Source organism: Trichomycterus rosablanca, chromosome 19 (assembly GCF_030014385.1).
Source record: "Trichomycterus rosablanca isolate fTriRos1 chromosome 19, fTriRos1.hap1, whole genome shotgun sequence".
Taxonomy (NCBI): domain Eukaryota; kingdom Metazoa; phylum Chordata; class Actinopteri; order Siluriformes; family Trichomycteridae; genus Trichomycterus; species Trichomycterus rosablanca.
Window position 1 is genome coordinate 12504875 of NC_086006.1, and position 21689 is coordinate 12526563.

At 41.6% G+C, this 21689-nt stretch overlaps 1 protein-coding gene across 1 annotated transcript in view; it reads left to right on the forward strand.

Annotated features, from left to right (window-relative positions):
• The first annotated feature begins 338 nt into the window (after positions 1 to 338).
• adcy6a (adenylate cyclase 6a) overlaps positions 339 to 21689 on the forward strand; it is a 122814-nt gene continuing 101463 nt past the window's right edge. The window contains exons 1-2 of the mRNA XM_063015127.1: positions 339 to 404; positions 18815 to 19730. Coding sequence (XP_062871197.1) covers positions 18816 to 19730 — 915 coding nt within the window. The 5' untranslated portion in view covers positions 339 to 404; position 18815. The remainder of the gene's footprint in view (positions 405 to 18814; positions 19731 to 21689) is intronic.

Below are 21689 nucleotides of genomic sequence, written 5' to 3' on the forward strand. Positions count from 1 at the left end.
TGAAAAGGAATGGCAACATTACAAATTACATTACATTACAGACAACTCTCTCTCTATTTGTCATTGTGAACAGGGAATAAGTTTTATTTTTTATTTTTTAATAAGTTGTAATGTTGAGTGCCATGGTAATGTTGAGTGGAGCAAAACTGTATACTGCAAGAGAATGGTCTTTAGGTGGCGCACTGTGTGTGTGTGTGTGTTAGATGGGGGAGAGGCAGGCTAAAACCTACAGGAGAATGAAGCGAGGGAGAACGCTAAATGTATGTGCTGCTCTCTCCGCTTGTCCTCTTGAAATAACAAAAAGCTCAGTCTGATCGCAGCAACGACTTTACAGGATTGTGTTTAACTTCGGCCTGTGTTAAACGTGTTCAGGCTGTTTTCTTTCTAAAATGGAGTGATGTGTGGTGAGTCAGTCTATTTTCTAGAGCAGTTCGTCCTGTAACGTGTGATCTGTATGTCAACTTCATTTGGACACGATTTCCAGTTATGTGTACAGTCGACATTGAGCGCTGTTGTTGACCAAATGACCTTTTTGATCGGGTGTTTCGGATGTCATGCAGCGTTGGACTGTTTAGTTGTGACATGTCAAATTGTCCTTTAAGGAACAGGTTCTTGCACAGTGACATGTATACATTGTGTTTACTCACCATACCACGCCGTGCTTTGACACAGCGGCAACATGACATGCTTGTAGTTTGTACTGCCGTCGTTGCATATTTCGCAGTATCACAACGGTCGATTTTCCTTTGCTCAATTTCATCATCCTCGCATCTTCAGGTCATTTTTTCAACGCGAAAGTCATAGTAAATGTAAAGTATAAAGCCTAATAAAGCCAAGTCTAAGGGTGTCAATGCGTAATAGTTTGATTGTGGTAATAATCCACATGAGAAGAGACGATGCACTGGAATGTAACCAGATTATCGTTTCAGTTGTATATGATTTATATTTTAGACTGAAAGTGTATAGAGGCCTGCGAATTCATGCCATTAGAGGAGTAAGACCAGACATACTGCGTTGTACACTGTTACTGTACAGCAGCATGGAAATGGTCACTGCTGTTAATGGACAACATGGTAGACCTACACAGAACAGGCACTTCTGTAAGATAACCGAACGCTGTATGCTGCTGTGAACTGGAATGTGATACATACATAAATACATACGTGCATGCAAGCACACATACATATAGACACCGGACGTTATGTAATTCCAGTGTCGTTGCTGAGGGGATGTCGCTCTTGGCCTTAACGAAATGGTGCATCGATGGTTCCCCGTACGATGCGGGAACCAGCGATGTGCATACATTATAAAATCAGCAACACCGTTTCAATACAGGGACAGGTAGTCGTTTGTTGACTGGTATTTTTGCACATCTATACAAATGAATGGATGTAATACCCAAACTGAAGGATCAGTCTACATAGCACATAGACCTTTCAATGTAGACTATTTTACCTTATTGAGCTGCAAAACTGCTCACTCTTTAAAACAAACTGAACGTATTGATTAATAAGAAGTACGATGTGTTTGTGTTCATTATTATATTTAACGTCCCAGAGGACTATAGAATAGAACCGAAAACCAGATGCCAAAGTCACATAATTAGGAGATATATCAGTCTGCCCTTTTAGCTTTATACCTTGATATGATTGTCAATAAAATAGCCCACTCTCTGTAAAAGCACCTCCTCCATCCTAAGGAACGGCTGCGGTGAATAAATAGAAACCTTGATTTATGTTAACACGAATTTAGAAAAAAAAACATTTTTAAATTAGTTGTAGAATGACTACTGACTTACCTATGAAGTCCTATATGTATTCTTAGCATTGTATGTTTCGAGGTCACATGTTAAGGACTGGGCAGCTAGTGAACCATGAGTTGTTGAAGTTGATGTTTTGGAAGCTGGGAAATGGGTGGACATAATTATTTGAGTGACTTTGAAAACTAGGTCAGTGCATCTCCAAAAAACAGGTCTTGTGGAGTATTGCACGCATGTAGTGCTTAATACCTTCCAAAAGTGGTTAAAGGAAGGACAACCAGTGAACCAGCAGCAGGGTCATGGGCACCCAAGGCTCAGTGATGCGTGTGGGGAGTGAAGGCTAGTCTCTCTGGTCTGATTTCAAAGATGAGTTACTGTAGCAAAAATTGCTAAAATGTTTTTGCTGGCTATGACAGAATGCGAGAACACAGTGTATTTCTAATTGCTGCAACAGTGAGTGCCCATGCTGATCTATGTTCACCACCAAAAACACCTGCAATGGGCATGTGAGCATCATAACTGAATCATGGAGCAATGGAAGAAGGTGGCATTGAAGGTGTGGATGTTACTTTAACATGTACACCCTACCTAATCATTGTTGCAGACGAAGTACACCTGTTAATAGCATTGGTTTTTTACCAATCACAGTGCCCTCTCACAGCAGGATAATGCACCCTGCAACAAAAAAAAATGTTCAGGAATTGTGTGTGGAACATGACAAATAGTTGACTTGGTCAAAAAATTTACCAGATCTATGTCCAGCTGAATATATGTGGGATGTGCTGGACAAACAAATCCAATCCATGAAGGCCCCACTTTGCAACTTACTGTTAATGGATTATTAAATGATCTGCTGCTAACATCTTGGTGCCATATACAACAGAACTCTTTTAAACTCTTTTAAAGGTCATGTGGAGTCTATATGACAATTGGTCAGTGCTGTTTTGGTGGTACAAGCGGGACTTATACAACTATACTACGTATCAGGCACAATTTCTTCAGGTCATGGTTAACAGCATAATATTGTTTTGTTGCATAATCACTACAAAACGGAGCTTAATTTTACTTCTTAAAATACATTTAAATAGCACACATCCCAAATAAAATCCCAAATTTCAGAATTGAAAATAGTTGTTATTCTTCATTCTGAACCCATTCATGTATCCTCAAACTATTCTTAAAATAATACTTTAAGTATATCCATTTCCACATACAAAATGTCAAAATGTAGATCCTTCAGCGAAAGGTTTACTGAGATTTAGGACAGATGCATAGGATGACCATGGCAGAACCTAGATAATGTGGTCAGTGAACCATTTTGTGTTGATTTTGCTGTGCATTTTTCTGCATGGCTATCTACAGGGGTTGGACAAAATAACTGAAACACCTGGTTTTAGACCACAATAATTTATTAGTATGGTGTAGGGCCTCCTTTTGCGGCCAATACAGCGTCAATTCGTCTTGGAAATGACATATACAAGTCCTGCACAGTGGTCAGAGGGATTTTAAGCCATTCTTCTTGCAGCATAGTGGCCAGGTCACTACGTGATGCTGGTGGAGGAAAACGTTTCCTGACTCACTTCTCCAAAACACCCCAAAGTGGCTCAATAATATTTAGATCTGGTGACTGTGCAGGCCATGGGAGATGTTCAACTTCACTTTCATGTTCATCAAACCAATCTTTCACCAGTCTTGCTGTGTGTATTGGTGCATTGTCATCCTGATACACGGCACCGCCATTGGATGCACATGGTCCTCCAGAATGGTTCGGTAGTCCTTGGCAGTGACGCGCCCATCTAGCACAAGTATTGGGCCAAGGGAATGCCATGATATGGCAGCCCAAACCATCACTGATCCACCCCCATGCTTCACTCTGGGCATGCAACAGTCTGGGTGGTATGCTTCTTTGGGGCTTCTCCACACCGTAACTCTCCCGGATGTGGGGAAAACAGTAAAGGTGGACTCATCAGAGAACAATACATGTTTCACATTGTCCAAAGCCCAAGATTTGCGCTCCTTGCACCATTGAAACCGACGTTTGGCATTGGCACGAGTGACCAAAGGTTTGGCTATAGCAGCCCGGCCGTGTATATTGACCCTGTGGAGCTCCCGACGGACAGTTCTGGTGGAAACAGGAGAGTTGAGGTGCACATTTAATTCTGCCGTGATTTGGGCAGCCGTGGTTTTATGTTTTTTGGATACAATCCGGGTTAGCACCCGAACATCCCTTTCAGACAGCTTCCTCTTGCGTCCACAGTTAATCCTGTTGGATGTGGTTTGTCCTTCTTGGTGGTATGCTGACATTACCCTGGATACCGTGGCTCTTGATACATCACAAAGACTTGCTGTCTTGGTCACAGATGCGCCAGCAAGACGTGCACCAACAATTTGTCCTTTTTTGAACTCTGGTATGTCACCCATAATGTTGTGTGCATTGCAATATTTTGAGCAAAACTGTGCTCTTACCCTGCTAATTGAACCTTCACACTGCTCTTACTGGAGCAATGTGCACTTAATGAAGATTGGCCACCAGACTGGTCCAATTTAGTCATGAAACCTCCCACACTAAAATGACAGGTGTTTCAGTTATTTTGTCCAACCCCTGTATATGTCTGCATTAATCATCATATCTGGTGTTTCATTTGACCGTTAAACACAGTCCCACTGAAAGAATCAGTAATGTCTGGCAAACTGTAGACCCACTGGTTTACAGCCGAGGTTTTCAACTGGCAACCCTCCCAAACCCTCTGATTATGTTGGTGGCATCTTATTGTAGGTAGGGAAACATTTTGACATTTGGATTCTCAAAGCTTTTTTGGCCACTCAAAAAATTCCCCACAGTGTGCTGTCAATACAGACATATGTCCTGTCCAGGCATATTCTTTACATCTCCAGATTGTGGAAATAGGCATTTTTAACTGTTTAGTTACTTCTTATTTTGTGCAGCTCGATCTTTTTGTTGGACATCATTGTTGTGTTCTCTGGTTTTTCTCATAGTGATTGATGAACAATAGAATGAGGCCCGTGTGACACCTCATATGTATACGCCAGCACAACAGGAAGACATGGCTGAACATTTACTGGTCCATTTCAGTTGCATGTTACCCTATTGTACGGTACGTTCTTTAATTGTTTCCATTGCCAAATGAGCCATACTGTATCTCAGTACCTGATCTAAATTGGGATACCATTCTTGTATATGTAAAAAGTACTGTGCAAAAATCTTAGGCCACCACTAGCTTTGTTGTTTTAGCCTAGGTTAATGACCATCCATATTCATTTTTGGTGTCTTTATTAAGATACACAATTTTCAGAACAAAATGGCTTCTACAGACAAAGGTCCTTTTTGTTTTCTGAAATTTGTTGGTTGCATTATCCGACTTGTCAGTGAAACTACACACAAACCTATTTGCTTAATGAATCAAAGCACAAATGCACCTAATTAATGAAGTCACAAATACACATTAATGTATGCAGCAGTTGAGCAGAAGTGGAGACCGGACATCATGAGTGACATCACCAATAACAGCCATTGATCTCACACAACTGGTATATTACCTTGCCATAGAGCATCACATTACAAAGTGTCAAGCAGTATACAATTATTGTGGTCTGCGACTGTAGTAACACATTCAAAGAAACATTTCAGAGCAGGAAAAGCATTGGAAACCATAAACTACAGCCAAAATGACATGTCTTGTAAAAATGTTATGCAGACTCACCAGTGACGTTCATTGCTTGAAATGAAAAGATGCATGATGATCTTTCATCTGGCCAAACTTGTCAATAACTTTTCTTTTGAATCCAGAAATACATTTATTGTCAGTTGTTGTTTTAATTAAAATATTAACGTGTATTAAACTCTCGACTTGCCTTGCTACTAGTAGCGGCTAACAGAACTGTGATGACTATGGCTGATTATTTAGCAGCTCAGATAAACATAAACAAGGTTTACTGAATCTCTTGATGTAGGACTATGTAAGTTTTCTTGGCCTTCCAGTTTTTTTTTGTCTTTTTTTTTTATATTGTAGCAGTCTTTTAGTACTGTAGTTGTAATAACATGCTGTCAGAAATGTTTTTGGCTTAGTTGTGTAAATATATGTACACACACACACACACCTATGAGCCAGAAAATTAGCTGACAATACATTTCTGACCAGCAAAGACATGGATCCCACAATAGTTCTGAAGGAGTCCTGTGGTATCTGGTACCAAGACATTACCAGCAGGTCTTTCATTGCAGGGTAGATTGTCCTAAAGTGAATCCAGGTGACATCTCTACCACGAGTAAACGATGCTGACGGGCCCGTCCATACACATGATTTGAGACCAAATTATTTGTCAGACCAGTCAGCGTTTTTAAATTCCTCTGTGCTTTTAACATTAGACAGAAGTTTGACTGGCCTGCAACTCTTCAACCCCATAAACAAAGGGTTTGACGAACTGTACGCTAAGACACACACCTCATCAACACTATTAAATTTAACTGCAATTTATACCTTAGTATCCCTTCTGTTGGTCCTGTTGGCCGTTTGTGGATTGTCCCTTCTAGGACCACTAAGTTGGTTGGTACTCAGCACAACTGGTTGTGAGCACTGTTTCTGAAAGACTTCACTTGTCTGGTGAAACGTTTTGACCTTTATCAAAGTCACGTCTTTATGTCTGCTCATATGTGTACTACATGTAAATACTATCAGCTCAATATTTACTGAAATATGCATTTTTGGGGGGGTGGTCCAAATGTTTTGGCTCATTATTGTATATATTTTATAAGCGCAAATCAGTAAATATTTAGAGCTGTTGTAAAGTTGTTGTGTTGTGAATTTGATTTTTAAATAAATTTAAATGTCATTAGTTTATACATGATGACTTACAATGAAGTAAATACTGGTTTTAATTTTTGAAAATTCATTAAAATTCAAAAACTGAAATTTCTCATTTACAAAATTAGACTTTTATTTACTTTAAAGAAGGCTGTTTGGCAGCAAACCATTTGCAAATCTTTTTAAGCATGTCTTTACAAGCTTCACACACCTGTATTTAGACAGTTTATTCAACTCATTATGGCATGTCCTATTAAGTTCCATCAGTCAGCGAGCATCTTTAGGTCTAAAATAGGTTAAAAATCTGGGCTTTGGCTGGGTGATTTAAGGACATTCATAGACTTGCATAGAAGTCAATCTATTGTTGTTCTGGTTGTATGCTGTGATTTGTCACCCCAGCCTGTGTTTGCATATGCTCTGGACGACATTTTTCATGTTTCCTTTATTTGGCTGCATTTATCTGTTCCTTAATCCCTACCAGTTTTTCTGTCACTGCTGCTGAGCAGCACCTCATTACATGTTACTGCTACCACCATGTTTCATTCTAGGAATGGCATAAGCCAGGTGATGTAAAGTGCCTTTTTTTTTGCTAAGTACATGCTTGTTTTCCTAAAGAGTTACATTTTTGGCTTTAAACTTCAAACAGGCTGTCAACTACCTTCTGTTATAAATACAACCCCAAATCAGAAAAGTTGGGACAGTATGGAAAATGCAAATAAAATGAAAAAACAGGGTTCCTTACATTTACTTTGACTGAGTTTGAACCCAAGATATTTTATGTTTTGTCTGCTCAACTTCATTTCATTTGTTATACCTTATACCTTCATTCCTGCATTTCAGGCCTGCAACACATTCCAAAAGTTGGGACGGGGGCAATTTAGGGCTAAATAATGATGTGACTTCAAACAGGTGATGTCAACAGGTGATTGTAATCATGGTTTGGTACAAAAGCAGCATCCAGGAAAGGCTGAGTCTTTCATAAGCAAAGATGACCAGAGGATCTCCAGTTTGTCAACAAATGTGTGAGAAAATGATTGAAATGTTTAAAAACAATGTACCTCAAAGAAAGGTTGGAAGGGATTTGCATATTTCTCCCTCTACAGTGCATAATATCATTAAACCATTCAAGGAATCGGGAGGAATTTCAGTGAGTAAAGGCCAAGGGCGCAAGCTTAAGCTGAATGCCCGTGATCTTTGATCCCTCAGACGGCACTGCATCAAGAACCGCCACTCAACAATAGCTGATATAACCACATGGGCAAGGGATTACTTTGGCAAACCTTTGTCAGGCACTACAATACGGAGTTACATGCAAAAATGCCACATAAAACTTTACTGTGCAAAAAAGAAGACTTATGTTAACCATGTCCAGAAGCAGCGTTGACTTCTCTGGGCTCAGAGGCATCTAAGATGGACCATCACACAGTGGAAACATGTATTGTGGTCGTATAAATCAGCATTCCAGGTCTTTTTTGGAAAAAATGGACACTGTGTGCGCCGGACTAAAGACAAAAAGGACCATACAGACTGTTATTAGCAACAAGTCCAAAAGCCAGGGTCTGTCATGGTATGGGGCTGTGTCGGTGCCCTTGGCAAAGGTCATTTACACTTCTGTGATGGCAGCATTAATGCAGAAAAGTACATTGAGATCTTAGAGCAACATATGCTACCTTCAAGACGTCATCTTTTCCAGGGACGTCCATGCATTTTTCAACAAGTGTGGTAAAAAGGAATGGCCACATTACAAAGTGGTAAATGCTTTACTGTCCCAACTTTTTTTGGAATGTGTTGCAGGCCTGAAATGCAGGAATGGATGTTTATTAATAAATGAAATGAAGTTGACCAGACAGAACATGAAATATATCAATTTCATACTGTCTGCAATCAAATAAAAGTCAAAGTAAATGTAAGAACCTCTTTTTTTATTATTTGCATTTTCCATGGTGTCCCAACTTTTTCTGATTTGGGGTTGTAGATGTTTGTCCATAGATGATTGTCCATCCAGCCCAGCAGTTTCTCCCATCTCTGCACTGGACTTTAAAGTGACTGTGTTTTTTATACCTCCCTGGCCAAGGCCTTTCTTGCCCATATACCCAATTTGGCTGGATGGTTAAAATTAGTAAGTTTTTGTAAGTAAATTTAGTAAGTTCAATGTTGCGCCAAACTTTCATTTTAAAATGAATAAAGTTACTGTTGCCATGAAAGCTTGGAACCTTGAAAGCTTCAGTTTGATCTTTTTGCCGTGCCACAGTTTAATCATGGAGATCCATAGTCAGTTGCTTGTAGTTGGCTTGCTTTTTATTATGACAATGCAGTGAAAACTATGGCCTTTTTAAATGATAAATATAGTATAGTAATTTTTTACTGTCAATTTTGTCCTACTAATTTTTTTTATGGTCGACTATGTGTGTTATTATTGAAAAGTGTAGGCATTTAGGAACCACAGCAACTCAGCTATGAAGTGGCAGACCTTGAACAGGGTCGCCGAGCACTGAGGCGCATAGTGCTTAAAAGTTGCCAATTCTCTGCTGACTCAATAGCTGCACCATTTCAAACCTTCTCTGGCATTAACATCAGACCGAAAACTGAGCGCCGGGAGTTTCATGGCATGGGTTTCCATGTTTGAGTAGCTGCATGAAAGCTTTACATCACCAAGCACAGTGCCAGGTGTCGGATGGAGTGGTGTGAAGCACGCCCCTACAGGATCCACACTGAACTCATTATGTTTCATTCTCAGCACTGCAATGACAAAACTATAGTAACTACATAATAGTGTGTGGATGTATGAGATGCAGCAGTGTTGTTGGGATTTTTAAATAGCATTTAATCTTACTGACCTCTTTATTACAGACACATACCCACAGGATGTTGTTGGTTGGAGCACTATTTATATTAATTTACAATGACTATTGATCATACCCTCTCGTTTGCATTTTACAAAAAAATATTGGAATATTATAATGCCATATGGCAAATGGTTTTGTCATTAGATGAAACCAAAATTGACAAAATACAGCATACCCAACATATGCACTGTGGTGGCAGCATTATGTTGTATGGTGTTTTTCTACAGGGGGAACTGGGCAATTGGTCATGGTTGAAGGAAAAATTGATTCTGCCAAGTACATGCAAATTCTTGAGGAAAAACCCCCAGCCCTCTGCTAGACAGCTTGAAATAGGTACATGGTTTATCTTACAACAACCCTAAACATACTGCCAAAACAACAATGCAGTGTCTTTGAGAATGTAAACATCTTTGAATAAAAGTTAGAGCTTTAAGTCTTAACTGGAAAAGAACAATAAATTGCTGCTCACTATAAAGTTTTTACTGATCTGACTAAAGGTTACAGGCAACTGTGCCACTCAGAACACACGCTGGAACCAGAGCTGGGATCTCGAATACATCATATCGAGTCTCAGCTCTTCCTGCTGGCTGGGCTGAGCAGCCACATGAACAACGATTGGCCTGTTGTTCAGATAGGGGTGGCTGATTGATGGCGCCTGCACAGAGATGGGAAAAGAGTGCTGTAAGGGTGTGTCTCTCCGTACACAGTGCTGATCTGCACTGCACTCTTCAAAAGTGTAGGTGACAAGATGCATACGGCTGCTGCCCACGTGTCGGAGGGGGTGTGGGTTAGCTTCGTTCTCCTCAATCAGAGCGGGAATTGGCATTGGTGGAGAGAAAGCATGATGCAATCGGGCAATTGGACACGCTAAAAGGGAGAAAAAGGGGAGAAAAATGCGTAAACAAAATACATTAAAAAAAGTTACAGCCAACAAATTTAAATTAAGCTGGAATTTGTTTTTTCTTTCCTAATGGGTTTTGGTTTTAGGCTGTAAGACAAAAAAGTTTTGTAGTCACAGTATATATTATACAGTGGGGCCAAAAAGTATTTAGTCAGCCACTGATTGTGCAAGTTCTCCCATTTAGAAAGATGAGAGAGGTCTGTAATTTTCATCATAGGTACACTTCAACTATGAGAGACAAAATGAGAAAAAAAAATCCAGGAAATTACATTGTAGGATTTTTTAAGAATTTATTTGTAAATTATGGTGGAAAATAAGTATTTGGTCACCCACAAACAAGCAAGATTTCTGGCTCTCACAGACCTGTAACTTCTTCTTTAAGAAGCTCTTCTGTCCTCCACTCGTTACCTGTATTAATGGCACCTGTTTGACCTCGTTATCTGTATAAAAGACACCTGTCCACAGCCTCAAACAGTCAGACTCCAAACTCAACCATGGCCAAGACCAAAGAGCTGTCGAAGGACACCAGGAAGAAAATTGTAGACCTGCACCAGGCTGGGAAGAGTGAATCTACAATAGGCAAGGAGGTTGGTGTGAATAAATCAACTGTGGGAGCAATTGTAAGACAATGGAAGACATACAAGACCATTGATAATCTCCCTCGATCTGGGGCCCCACGCAAGATCTCATCCCGTGGGGTCAAAATTATCATGAGAACGGTGAGCAAAAATCCCAGAACTACACGGAGGAACCTGATGAATGACCTGCAGAGAGCTGGGACCAAAGTAACAAAGGCTACCATCAGTAACACACTACGCCGAGAGGGACTCAAATCCTGCAGTGCCAGGCGTGTCCCCCTGCTTAAGCCAGTACATGTCCAGGCCCGTCTGAAGTTTGCCAGAGATCATATGGATGATCCAGAAGAGGATTGGGAGAATATCATTGGTCAGATGAAACCAAAATGGAACTTTTTGGGAGTTGCATCCCAAGAACACCATACCTACTGTGAAGCATGGGGGTGGAAACATCATGCTTTGGGGCTGTTTTTCTGCAAAGGGGACAGGACGACTGATCCGTTTTAAGGGAAGAATGAACGGGGCCATGTATCGTGAGATTTTAAGCCAAAACCTCCTTCCATCAGTGAGAGCATTGAAGATGGAACGTGGCTGGGTCTTCCAGCATGACAATGATCCCAAACACACCGCTCAGGCAGCGAAGGAGTGGCTCCGTAAAAAGCATTTGAAGGTCCTGGAGTGGCCTAGCCAGTCTCCAGACCTCAACCCCATAGAAAATTTGTGGAGGGAGTTGAAAGTCCGTGTTGCCCAGTGACAGCCCCAAAACATCACCGCTCTAGAGGAGATCTGCATGGAGGAATAGGCCAAAATACCAGCTACAGTGTGTGCAAACCTGGTAAAGACTTACAGGAAACGTTTGACCGCTGTCATTGCCAACAAAGGTTATGTTACAAAGTATTGAGTTGAACTTTTGTTATTGACTAAATACTTATTTTCCACCATAATTTACAAATAATTTCTTTAAAAATCCTACAATGTGATTTCCTGGATTTTTTTTTCTCATTTTGTCTCTCATAGTTGAAGTGTACCTATGATGAAAATTACAGACCTCTCTCATCTTTCTAAGTAGGAGAACCTGCACAATCAGTGGCTGACTAAATACTTTTTGGCCCCACTGTAGTTTTCAACTGGGAAAAGTATTATTTCACTTGACGAGTGTGTAGTCTGTGATAGTAAATGTGATTAAGCCTGTGTGTGAGGGGGCTCATGCTGTGTCAGAGCTTTGTATGCTGTGTATGTGTGTGTATATATATACATGTGTATATGCATGTACATAAATGTACTGTATATTCTGTGTATGCAATTGAATATGACATGACCAAGCTTTTTTTTTTTTTTTAGCTATTCCATTACAGGGCTCTAGACTAACTTTTTGCACTGGTTGCACTGGTGCGCCTAACTTTTTGCACTGGTTGCACTGGTGCGCCTAACTTTTTTTCTTAGGTGCACCAGCACAAAAGTTAGGTACACCCAAATTTTCAACCACATCGCATTTAATTTTTTTTTTTTTTTTTTTTTTTTTTTTTATCGCTGTCCATATAGGCAATATTGACTTGTAAATAACTAACAATCTGGTCAATATAAAGTTCTTTATTTGAAGCACAAGTCTACAAGAAAGGGGGGGGGGGGGCACGGTGGCTAAGTGGGTAGCACTGTCATCTCACAGCAAGAAGGTCCTGGGTTCGATCCCCAGGTGGGGCGGTCCGGGTCCTTTCTGTGTGGAGTTTGCATGTTCTCCCCGTGTCTGTGTGGGTTTCCTCCGGATGCTCCAGTTTCCTCCCACAGTCCAAAGACGTGCAAGTGAGGTGAATTGGAGATACAAAATTGTCCATGACTGTTTGAAATAAACTTGTGTGAAATGATGAACCTTGTGTAATGAATAACTATTGTTCTTGTGATGAATGTAACCAAAGTGTAAAAAACATGACGTTAAAATCTTAACAAACAAACAAACAAGAAAGGGGGGCGCCAATACCTGTCTGGGGGAGCGCGAGTGCCTGTCCAGGGGGCGTGGCATTATGAGATTTTTATTTTTTTTAACTTTTAAAACTAAAGCAATTCATTTTTCATCCACAGGAGACATATTTGATTAGTCTTGCTGACCACGCACAAACGCACGTTTAATGTTAATCGGATAAAAAATACGGCTAACTGTGAAGATAAATCGGTGACTAAACAATGAGTGCTGTTATAGTACGTGTGTGTCTTTAAGAGAGGTGTCGGAGATGCTCTGTTCACAGTGTCTCTATAAGTGAGTCATGAGTCGATTCATAAGATGCGAATCGTAAGTTTCTTTTCACAGTTATCTCTTTTACTGTTATAATGAATGTTGCGGTTTTAAATAAACACCAGTTAATGGAACATTGTGTGTGACTCGCTTACCTCATAAAGCTCAGGCTTAATTAAACTGCTATTACCACAGAGCGGTAACCGAGTCAGACTCGTTCTGCCTGTGGAGCTAAAAGTTTAGTCAGTCAGAGCAGATGATCCTGAACTAACCAACTTAGTAATTTATGAACTTTTGCCTCTGCTTGGCTCTGTAACGTTTTCTGCTCTCATCTACACCAAAAGCAAGAACCGCTTACGATTTACTAAAGTGAACCACGAGTTTATATCATGTGTTCATAGTATCGGCTCACATGGGATCGGGATGTATTATCTACATGAAGTAATACGTATTTTTAAACATCAAAATTGCATCGTGTGTATAATGTGCACAACGTTAATTATTTTGGCTTGTCGAGAGCTTTCGAAATGTTTTTTGTGCAATTGGTGACGGGGGGGATGGCGAGTTTGCGCGTGCGGGTGTGTGTATGTGTGTGTGTGTGCAAGTCCGCGGTCGGCACACGGAGCGGGGCGCATGTCCAAAAAGGTTGAAAACCCCTGGTTTAGACCACGATATGGGCATAATGTGTGAGATGTCAGAGTCGCGGACACTTTTTTCCCTCGAACGGCTGGTCGCACCGGTGCGACCTCAGATTTTTTTTAGTCGCACCATTGAGAAATTAGGTCGCACATGCACTCTAGAGCCCTGCATTATATTGGCTGTCATCGGAATATGCAGTTGTGGTTAACAGTATTGGCATACGCCGCTCAGGTGGCGCAGCGGTAAAAAGTATGCTAGCACACCAGAGTTGGGGTTTCGAATACATCATATCGAATCTCAGCTCTGCCGACTGGGCTGGGCGGCTGCATGAACAATGATTGGCTGTTGTGGACAGTGGTAGCCTAGTGGGTAGAGCTTTGGGCTATCAACCGGAAGATTGGCGGTTCAAATCCAGGCTCTGCTATGCAGCCACTGTTGGGTCCTTGAGCAAGGCCCTTAACCCTGTCTGCTCCAGGGGCGCCGTACGATGGCTGACCCTGCGCTCTGACCCCGGCTTCCAAAACAAGCTGGGATATGCGAAGAAAGTATTTCATTGTACTGTACATCTGTATATGTATATATGACAAATAAAGGATATCTTATCTTATAAAAAGTCGGACCATAGGTTCTCATAACTGGTGCAACTGCGGCCCCTGCTGGCTGACTGATGGCGCCTGCACAGGGCTGAGGAATAATGCTGATGGGGGTATGGCCCGCCGTACACAGTGCCCGTCAGTGTGTGAACTCGACTCGTGCAGGTGAAAAATGCAGTCTGTACTGACTGTACGTGCCGGAGGGGGCGTATGTCAGTTGAGAGGCGTCCTCAGTCAGCGGTGAAGGGTCGAATCAGTATAGAGGACGCAATCAGGGTAATTGGACACGACTAGATTAGGGGAGAAAATTGGGAAAAAGAAAGGGGGAAAAATAGAAAATTAAAAAACAAACAAAAAACTTTATTGGCATATTTGATTGTTTGGTATAAAAAGCCATTATCTTCTAGAAATGCCTGGATATGTACCAACATTGAATTAATAAAATATTTAATAATGCTTAATATTAGCATGTCCTCCTTAGCCTTCACCTATAGATAGGGCACTACTAAATTCATGGGAAAATGTGCTTAATGTCACAGACCTAATTTTTTATGGATTTTTAAAGAAAAGTGCCACATTTTACGGTAGTCATTCAGTAAAACTTGTTGAATTGAATGATGTCTGTGGGTGTGTTCGAAAACCTAGAGAGCTCTCTACATAGACACCATTTTATGTCATCCTACATGCGCTCTCGAGAAGTAGGCTGTTCGAAATCCTAGATGCCTTAATATGCTCACTAGTAAGACATCTTAAAATTTCAACAGTATTTTGACTCAAGAATGAGTGAGCATCAGATGCTTCCTTAGCGGTGAAGGCAATCCCAGCATTCAATGCGGCACAACTTTTCTCACAGAAAAATAAAAAACATGACGGAGCATCAAAGCATCAGCAGCTAAAATAAAGTTTTGGTGTTTTAGCTCCCCGGCTGATGACCCAAACCTGAGGAGAAGAAGAAGAAAAAATGGTGGCAGAGACGCAAAACCAAAGAGAAGCAGGAGGAGATCAGATGATGGGAAATGAGGAAAATCAGATGATAGGAAATGAGGAGAGTGTAGGAATGAGTACACCTGTTCTGCAGGACCAAGGACAGGAACTGGAGGAGCAGGTGGTGCTGATGGACCAAGTTCAGGAACTGAAGAAGCAGGTGGTTCTAATGGACCAAGTCCAGGAACTGGAGGAGCAGCTGGTCCTCGTGGTGGAGAGCAGGAACCTGACTGAGCAGGTAGCCACGCCAGCCCTGATAAGGAAAGTGAACAAGCGGGTGGTTGTGGAAAAAACAATAAACAGGAAAAGCAGTTGGTTGATCAGAACCTTGAGGAGCAAAACCTGGATGAGCAGAACCTGGTGAAGCAGAACATGGAGGAGCAGAATCTTGAGAAGCAGAACCTGGTGAAGCAGACTATGGAGGAGCAGAACCTTGAGGAGAAGAACCCGGAGGAGAAGAACCCGAAGGAGCAGAACCTGGTTAGAGAAGGGATTGAAGGTACATCATGAGGAAGTTTTATGAACCTTGTTGGGTTTAATCCATCATGGTGCTGATCTGATGTAGATGAACTAAATCAGGTTTCATTTCCCCAGCAGATCCACTACAGGTCATTCTGGAGAATGTCTTATGGTTCTTGTCTAATAAAGTGGACCAGCAGCAGCAGAATGCTCAGAAAGACCATGTTCTGGTTCCTCTCACCTTTAAAACCCAACCTGGAGAGCATGGGAGAGTGATAGAGAACATGGTGGAAAATCAAGGTGGATTTTTTTCATAAGATCTTCAAGAAATAAACTCATTTCAGATCTAGATCTTTATCACAGTGAGCAGATGAACGTAACTTGTGTGTGTTGGTGTTGTTGTGTAGGCGTGTCTGTGCCCACCATCGGCCCTGTGCCTCCGGTCTCCATGCTGAAGCTAAAGAGAACGAGTCGGTGGACCATGTGCCCCATACCAGCGTTACCATCCTCAAAATATGTGTCATCGGCTGATGTGTTCTGCAGCGCTGTGTCTTCCTTCAAACCATCTTTGCTCCTCAGGCATCATTCCTCGCGATCATCTTGAGAATCTGAAGAAGATGGAATAAGGAGCCACCAAACAACATCCTGATCACCAGACAGAAACTTTTCCATCATCAGAATAAAAATATACTGCATTCCAAAAGAAAATGGTGGCTTAGTTTTGTGCAGGTTTCTTATTAAAGATGGACTGATAAATGTTTACTGGTTCCTAGTATAGTAAATAAGGTGGAAACATCTGAAGAACATGGTGGAACTAAACTGCTAAATTGATGTCTGTGAACTGCCATCTTTAGACGTTCATTCTCCGTAAAGGTCGGACCTGTGGAGTGCTGCAGAAATGACTGTCCAGTCAACAGGGTCCCAATCTCTGTACAGGACTTTTGGAACTTTTTAGAGTGACTGTTGGGTCCTTCTTTACCTCCCTGATTGCCCTTGTGGTTCTGGAGCACATAAAGCTTTAGATGGTTCCCAAAGATGGTTCCTTTGTCTTTATGTTTGGGTGTGAATTGAGGGCCCTTATAGACCCTGGTGTTCCTCTACAAACTGTGTCAAGTCAGTTCTGGACATATCAGGGATCAATTAAAGCAAACAGGAGGCACCTAAGCAGAATCTGGACGCCACATGAAAGGCTATGAATCTTCTATGGATCGTGTGTCAGGAGGTTCTGGACAGAAGTGTTGAAGGATCTTCTGTGATGTGATGATGAGGGTTTATGATGAAGCATGGATTCTTCTGATCTCTGTTTAGTCTAAAGTTTGAACAGAAATGTCTCCTGTTGTTCATCTCCGCCTTCAGCTGCCAACAGACCGACCACAGACTCTCCTCTCCGGAATCACAAATGATCCTCCGTCTATTTTTTTTCAGATCAGCTCCAAATGTGTCAGATAAACTAATTAATCAAAACATCAATTAATTCATAATTGTTTAATCACAGTAGCTCATCAGAAAAGAATCATTTCAGTTTCTGTTTTACCTCCACTTTATCCTGGTCAGGGTCGTGGTGGGTCTGATTCATTGGACGAAAGGCAGGAAACACCCTGGACAGGTCAGCAGTCCATCACAGGGCAGATACTCTCTCACACACACACTCACACACACTCACATACACACACACACACTCATACAAACATCTATTCAGGGTTTGGTCAGTAATATTAACTTTAGTTACCTTTACAATAAAAATGCTTTGGCATGTGTGTGTGTGTGTGTGTGAGTATGTGTGTGAGTTAAACTGTAAATGTGTTTGTGTGTATGTCTGCCCTGTGTGCCTTGTGATGGACTGGCGCCCTGTTCAGGGTATTTCTGTGCCTTGCGCCCAATGAGAATTCGGATAGGCTCCAGCACCCCCCTGCAACCCTGATTAGGATAAGTGGCCTCAGAAAGTGAGTGAGTGAATGAGGGGTTTAATTTTGTGACTGCATGGGTTTTTTTTCCCAGGTGTTCAGGTTAATTGATGATACTGAACTTCTCCTAGGTATGAGTGTTTGTGTGTGTGTGTGTGTGTGTGTGTGTGTGTATTTGCCCTGATGGACTGGATATCTGTCTGAGGTGTTTCCTGGATTTTGCTCTGTGAATCTAACCCACAGCTTTATAGTGGTGGTAAAACAATGAATTAATGAATGAATTTACTTGGTTACATAGTACACTGCATACAGCAATGATATTGTACCATATGTAAAGCATGCTAGTACAATCTAGGAGTAAACTTGGTTTACGCTGGTGTGGCCAAGACAATTCATAATCAGTTTTATATTTAGCTGTTTTAGTATGAATGTGTGTATATACACTGATCAGGCATAACATTAAAACCATCTCCTTGTTTCTACACTTCACTGTACATTTTATCAGCTCAACTTACCATATAGAAGCACTTTGTAGTTCTACAATTACTGACTGTAGTCCATCTGTTTCTCTACATACTTTTTTAGCCTGCTTTCACCCTGTTCTTCAATGGTCAGGACCCCCACAGGACCACTACAGAGTAGGTATTATTTGGGTGTTGGGTCATTCTGAGCACTGCAGTGACAATGACATGGTGGTGGTGTTAGTGTGTGTTGTGCTGGTATGAGTGGATAAGACACAGCAGTGCTGATGGAGTTTTTAAACACCTCACTGTAACTGCTGGACACCAACCAAAAATATCCAGCCAACAGCGCCCCGTGGGCAGCGTCCTGTGACCACTGATCAAGGGCTAGAAGATGACCAACTCTAACAGCAGCAACTACAGTCAGTAATTGTAACTACAGTCAGTAATTGTAGAACTACAAAGTGCTTCTATATGGTAAGTGTAGCTGATAAAATGGACAGTGAGTGTAGAAAGAAGGTGATTTTAATGTTATGGCTGATCGGTGTATATATATTACGCTTTCACAATAAATTAAAATGTAATTAATTTACTATTTTATTGGTGACTGTATTTTCTGTTTTTTCCTTCTCTCATCTTATAGAATGTCCTGGTTTAATAGAATCCTTGTGGCCAGAGTAGATGAGCAGAAGACGGCGTGGGGAGAGTGCAATGGCAAGAAAAAACCTAAGCGAGCAGGCAGCTCTCCGCTCTGCAGCCTACGCTTCATGAGCTGCCTTCGCGACGTGGAGGCCATGGATCCCCCTCCTCACTTTCAGCTGCACTGGTCAGGGACAGGAAGTAGTGGAGGAGGAGCAGGAGGAGGCAGCAACTTTGCCAATCGCTGTGGCTGGCAGGAGGACCATTACGGTAAAAGAGCAGGTGGTGTAGAAAGCTTAGCTCTTACATCAGTGGACCTGGGCTTTGAGGACGGTGACTCAAAAGACCAAAAAGATTATGGTTGCGGGTTTGAAGGCCCTGCTGCTACTCCAGCCTCAGCGGCCAAGTTCTGGCAGCGCATCGCACGTGTCTTCCAGTCCAAGAAGTTCCGCTCACGGAAGCTGGAACGCCTTTACCAGCGTTACTTCTTTCGCCTAAATCAGAGCTCATTGACCATGTTGATGGGTGTGCTGGTACTGGTATGTGGTGTCATGCTTGCCTTTCACTGTGCACATGCACCACCTGACCTGGCATTTGCTGCTGTGCTATCTGTGGCCATGGCTCTTTTCCTAGCTCTCATGGTTTTGTGCAATCGCAACGGCTTCCACCAAGACTACATGTGGATGGTGAGCTACCTGGTGATTGGTTTGCTGCTTGTTGTGCAGGCGTTTGGCGTACTAATGGTAGCACCACGCAGTGCCTCTGAGGGCATCTGGTGCTCTGTGTTTTTTATCTACATCATTTACACACTGCTGCCTGTACGCATGCGGGCTGCCGTGATCAGCGGAATTGTGCTGTCCTCTGTACACCTGCTTATTACATGGAGAAATAATCAAGAGGATCCGTTTCTTTGGAAGCAGGTAGGCTCACTACTGCCCTTTACATTTATTTTCTTTGTTTCTACATTGCTGTGAATATTATCTTCAGGTATTTTATGGAAAACATGATGCCATGTGTCAAAGGTTTCCCCAGTCTTTAAAGAAAAACAGCTTAAAATTATCCTTCACCTTACTAGGTTATTTACGTAGGTTATTTTTGTCTTATTATTCCTCTTTATTCACCAGACTTAAATATTGATTACAAGAAAGTTTTTTTGTCATAGCTGTCAAAAGAACTTAGTTCCAGTTAATCTAGCAAATTCCAGGCACCGTTGTTGATGAGACATTGGATGTACCTTTCAAAAAAAGTACAAGTCAGACTTAGCTCAGACTTTCTGCCATCTTTTACTTAGCTTACTGTGCTTCTTGGAGAAAATCTTGCCTTCTAACTATTATCTTTATTGCACATGGGGCAAAATAGAATTACTTCTATCTAACATCCTTTTTCAAGCAGTTTTATTAAAGCTCTTGGTTGTTAAACCTTGTTAATTATTGCCCTAACAAGGGGTATTAGTATTTTTAGGCATGTAACTATTTTATAGTCATTGCGTGGTTGTTCAAGGTCAGCACATTTTTCTCTGATTACATTGCTGTATTTTTAAATTTTTCTAATATTGTGTTGTACTGTTTTTACACCACTGAAACAGAAAGATGTATATGGTGCTAAACAGTCGTGTAAATTACATAAAAATCAAAAAAAGTTTGTTTAGATTGTTTTGTAGTGCTACTTGTCAATAAATTTATATATTTTTTAACACCTTTTATACCCATTTTTACTAAATGTGTATATACAGTCAAGCCAGAAAGTCTGCACAACTCTTTCACCTTCTTCACGTTTTATTACGTTACAGACTCATTTTATAATAGATTGAGTTCTTTTTTTGCCTCAAACTTCTACACACAATCACCAATTATTAAGTGAAAACAGGGTTTAGAAAATATGCAATTTTATTTTACTGACAAAAATCATTTATTTAGGGGTTACATATCTGTGCACACCCTTAGCCTAATACTTGGTTGATGCACCTTTAGCAGCAATTACAGATTCAAGGCGTCTTGGGGGAAAAAGCTACGAATTTGGCACACTTGTTTCAGCACATTTTTGCCCATTCCTCTTGGCATATCCTTGCAAGCTCCCTCAGGTTGGATGGGGAGCGTCGGTACACAGCCATTTTCATCTCCTATCCTATCACGATGTTCGATTGGATTCAGGTCTGGGCTCTGGCTGGGCCACTCAAGGACAATGACAGACTTTCTCTGAAGCCACTCCTTTGTTCTATTGGCTGTGTGCTTCGGGTTGTTGTCATGTTGGAAGGTAAAACTTTGCCCCCAGTCTGAGGTCCAGAGAGCTCTGGAGCAGGTTTTCTTCAAGGATCTCGGTGTACTTAGCTGCATTCATCTTCCTCTCTATCAGGACTAGTCGCCCTGGTCCTGCGGCTGAAAAACATCCCCACATCATGATGCTGCCACCGCCAAGCTTCACTGTAGAGATGGCATTAGCCAGGTGATGAGCGGTGCCTGGTTTCCTCCAGACGTGACGCTAGGTATTCAGGCCAAAAAGTCCAATTTTGGTTTCATCAGACCAGAGAATCTTTTTTATCAGGGTTTGAGTCCTCTAGGTGCCTTTTGGCAAACTCCAAGCGGGCTGTCATGTGCCTTTTTTTAAGGCATGGCTTCCGTCTGGCCACTCATAATCAATACCATAAAGGTGTGATTTGTGGAGTGCTGCCTGGATAATTGATCTTCTGATAGGTTCTCCCATCTCCACATAGATACACTGGAGCTCTGTCAGATTGACCCTCGGGTTCCTGCTCACCTCCCTGGCCAAGGCCCGTCTTCCCTGATTGTGCAGTTTTGCCGGGCAGCCAGGTCCAGGAAGATTTTTGGTGGTTCCAGACTTCTTCCATTTATGAATGTTGGTGACCACTGTGCTCTTTGGGA